At 37.1% G+C, this 2795-nt stretch overlaps 1 protein-coding gene across 1 annotated transcript; it reads right to left on the bottom strand.

Annotated features, from left to right (window-relative positions):
• Positions 1–665: 665 nt before the first annotated feature.
• On the bottom strand, positions 666–2415 carry LOC118738095 (the record flags this gene model as incomplete). The annotated part of the gene is given in 2 exon segments (XM_036469019.1): positions 666–1700; positions 1772–2415. Coding segments are annotated over 2 exon segments (1005 nt in total). The 3' UTR covers positions 666–849.
• Between the last annotated feature and the right edge of the window lie 380 nt (positions 2416–2795).

The following is a 2795-nucleotide window of genomic DNA, read 5'->3' as shown; positions in this document are numbered from 1 at the left end:
CTAAATGCTACGTTAATCAAGTACTTTTCGTTACGGTGAACCTATGAGGCCAAGTTTTTAGGCTTCAGCGTGCTACCCAATGTGCTCTGCTGCATCCTGTTACTCGAGACACAATTTGCACTACACCTTTTCCAATAGTACTTTGGAAAGTATCAGTTTGATTTTAGAAAGCGTCAATTCGGTTTTAGAAAGTATCATATGGATTTTAGAATAGTCAAATGTTGTTTAGAAGGCGTCATATGTACTGTAGATTTATTAAATGTACTTTAGAAAGCATCATTTCAATCTTAGAAAGCGTCAAATAAACTTTAGATTAGTCAAAAGTACTTTAGAAAACATCAAATGTACTTTTGAAGCAAGCAAATGTACATTATAAAGTATCAAATGTACTTTAGAAAGTGTCAAATGTACTTTCGAAAATATCAAAAATACTTTCGACAATATCAAATATACTTTCGACAACATCAAATATACTTTCGAAGATATCAAATGTACTTTAGAACATATCAAATGTACTTTAGAATCATATTCTAAGTCTCCCTTTAAATTGTTCATATTGCACCTAACATTTTTTTTTAAGATTAAGACATGTATATAGGTTGTAGTAATGTTTTTATTGAAGTTTTATATTACAATAAAGATCTAATGTAACGAACAGTTTTCACTGTCCAACTGGCATATTGTCAAGCGAAATTACAGCAGCGTGGAACGACGTACTGTGCTGCACCGATCTAGCGCAATCTCCACCATTAACAGCGGCGGCAGCGTCTTTTATTAGGCCCTCTAAATACTGCAACCTTTGCTCAATAACACCCGCTCCAATCACGTCTGGAGTCCGTATATTTGACTTTACATTCGCCTTAATTTTCCCCATATTATCTCTATGGGGTTAAGCATAGGAGAATATGGTCCAAGCCGCAATAAAGTGGTCGCTGCACATACCTCGTGTAGCTTTGAATGGCATGGCGCGTTGTCGCACACAATAATGGCATCGGTAAGCTGATTACCCATTTCGCACCACCTATCTAAAACGGAGCGGAGCCAAGCGTTTGCGTCCTCAGACTTGAAGGATCCTCTTCTGGTAGTCATTTTGACTACACCAGACGCAGAAATGGCCCCAATAAGGTGCACGTTTGGCCCTTTAGCCACTGGTAAAACTTGTACCGCACGTTTTCCAACCTTAGCACGACCTCGTGAACGCCGACAAAATAAATTAAAATTTGTCTCGTCGATGTATAAAATCTGCTTGCCTTCCTGAATATATTGATTCAACGTACATACGTATTCGCGGCGCTTTTCCTTATTTAGCTGCGAATTCATTGATTGAGGTTCCTTATGAATCCCCTTCATCGTAAAAAGTTGTCCTTGTAAATAGTTTCCCACGCTGGAAATGCACACATCTTTTCTAAACGTTTGTTTAATTTTTTCACGAATTTTTGTGAGTGTCATAGTGGCATCCTCCTCAATCCATTGGACCATCACTGCAACTTCATTGTCCGACAGCGCTCTTTCTTTTGTACCGCCTCGCCTTAGTGCTTGAGGAGTGCCAGAAGATACCCATACGTAAGCCGTTTTATATTTTACATTTAAAGACTCCGCCAGCTGCACCCAATCAAGGCCTTTATTGGCTGCCTCCACAATTCGCTTCCTGTCTTCAGCAGAGTATTTTATGTTGGCACGTCGCTCAACTGATTCGGCAACTGAAAGAAATTGAATCATTTTCATTAATGCAATAGTTTTTTAAATAAAATAGTTGCTTTGCATTGCTTACCCGTTACATCGCTTCGACAAATTGGACAACTTGTTGCGGTTGGTACATTTTCAAAACAGTCAGCATGAAATAGGTGTCTGCATGGCTGTAACCTTTTCAATGCTCGACGCTTCATAGAGACGAGGCAAAATGCGCAGTTATCCTGAACTTGCATTGTTAACGACTACACGTGAGTATTTAAAATACTCGTAATATTTATTCTACATTTTACATTTTTTTTAAATGTTACTCGGTTATGTTATATTACATACAGTAGATATTTTCTAAAGTGGATTTGATATTGTCGAAAGTAGATTTGATATTGTCGAAAGTACTTTTGATATTTTCGAAAGTACATTTGACACTTTCTAAAGTTCATCTGATTTTTTCTAAAAAACATTTGGTGTTTTCAAAAGTACATTTGTTGCTTTCTGAAGTACATTTGACTAACCTAAAGTACATTTGACGCTTTCTGAAATCTAAGTGCTACTTTCTAAAATACATTTGATAATTCTAAAGTATTTTTGACATCTTCTAAAGAACATTTGACTATGCTAAAGTCCATATGATACCTTTTAAAATCGAATTGACGCTTTCTAAAATCGAATTGATGCTTTCTAAAATCCAACTGATACTTTCGAAAGTACTATTGGAAAAGGTGTAGTCTCAGGTTTAACAAGTGCTTAATTACCCTGCAATTGCCAGCAAGAAAATCGGTCATAATTCTTAAATTGTGTCTGTTCAAATGAAGTAGTAATTCGCTTTTCATTGTTCATATTTGCGAGATTAAGGACTTAGCCTGCCTGCTATTTTCTATACATTTCCAGTAATTTGGCGCTTTCCTCTTCATCCAGATATAAGTGATAATTCAGTCTAAAGGAGCTTCAATTGCAGGTCGATGAAGAGTTCTGTGCCTATAAATCCCTGTGCAGGAGGCAGTTCTGAAACCAATTTTATTTTGTTCTGTCCCTCATGGTTCGTAACGCAGTTTCGTGGCAGGACTGTACTTTGCACCCAAACAATCCTCCAGTAAGAGATCTGAAGT

The sequence above is a fragment of the Rhagoletis pomonella genome, unplaced genomic scaffold (assembly GCF_013731165.1).
Source record: "Rhagoletis pomonella isolate Grant_MI unplaced genomic scaffold, Rhpom_1.0 Rhpom_scaffold_00001, whole genome shotgun sequence".
NCBI lineage: Eukaryota > Metazoa > Arthropoda > Insecta > Diptera > Tephritidae > Rhagoletis > Rhagoletis pomonella.
This window is presented reverse-complemented; position numbering and strand designations above follow the sequence as displayed.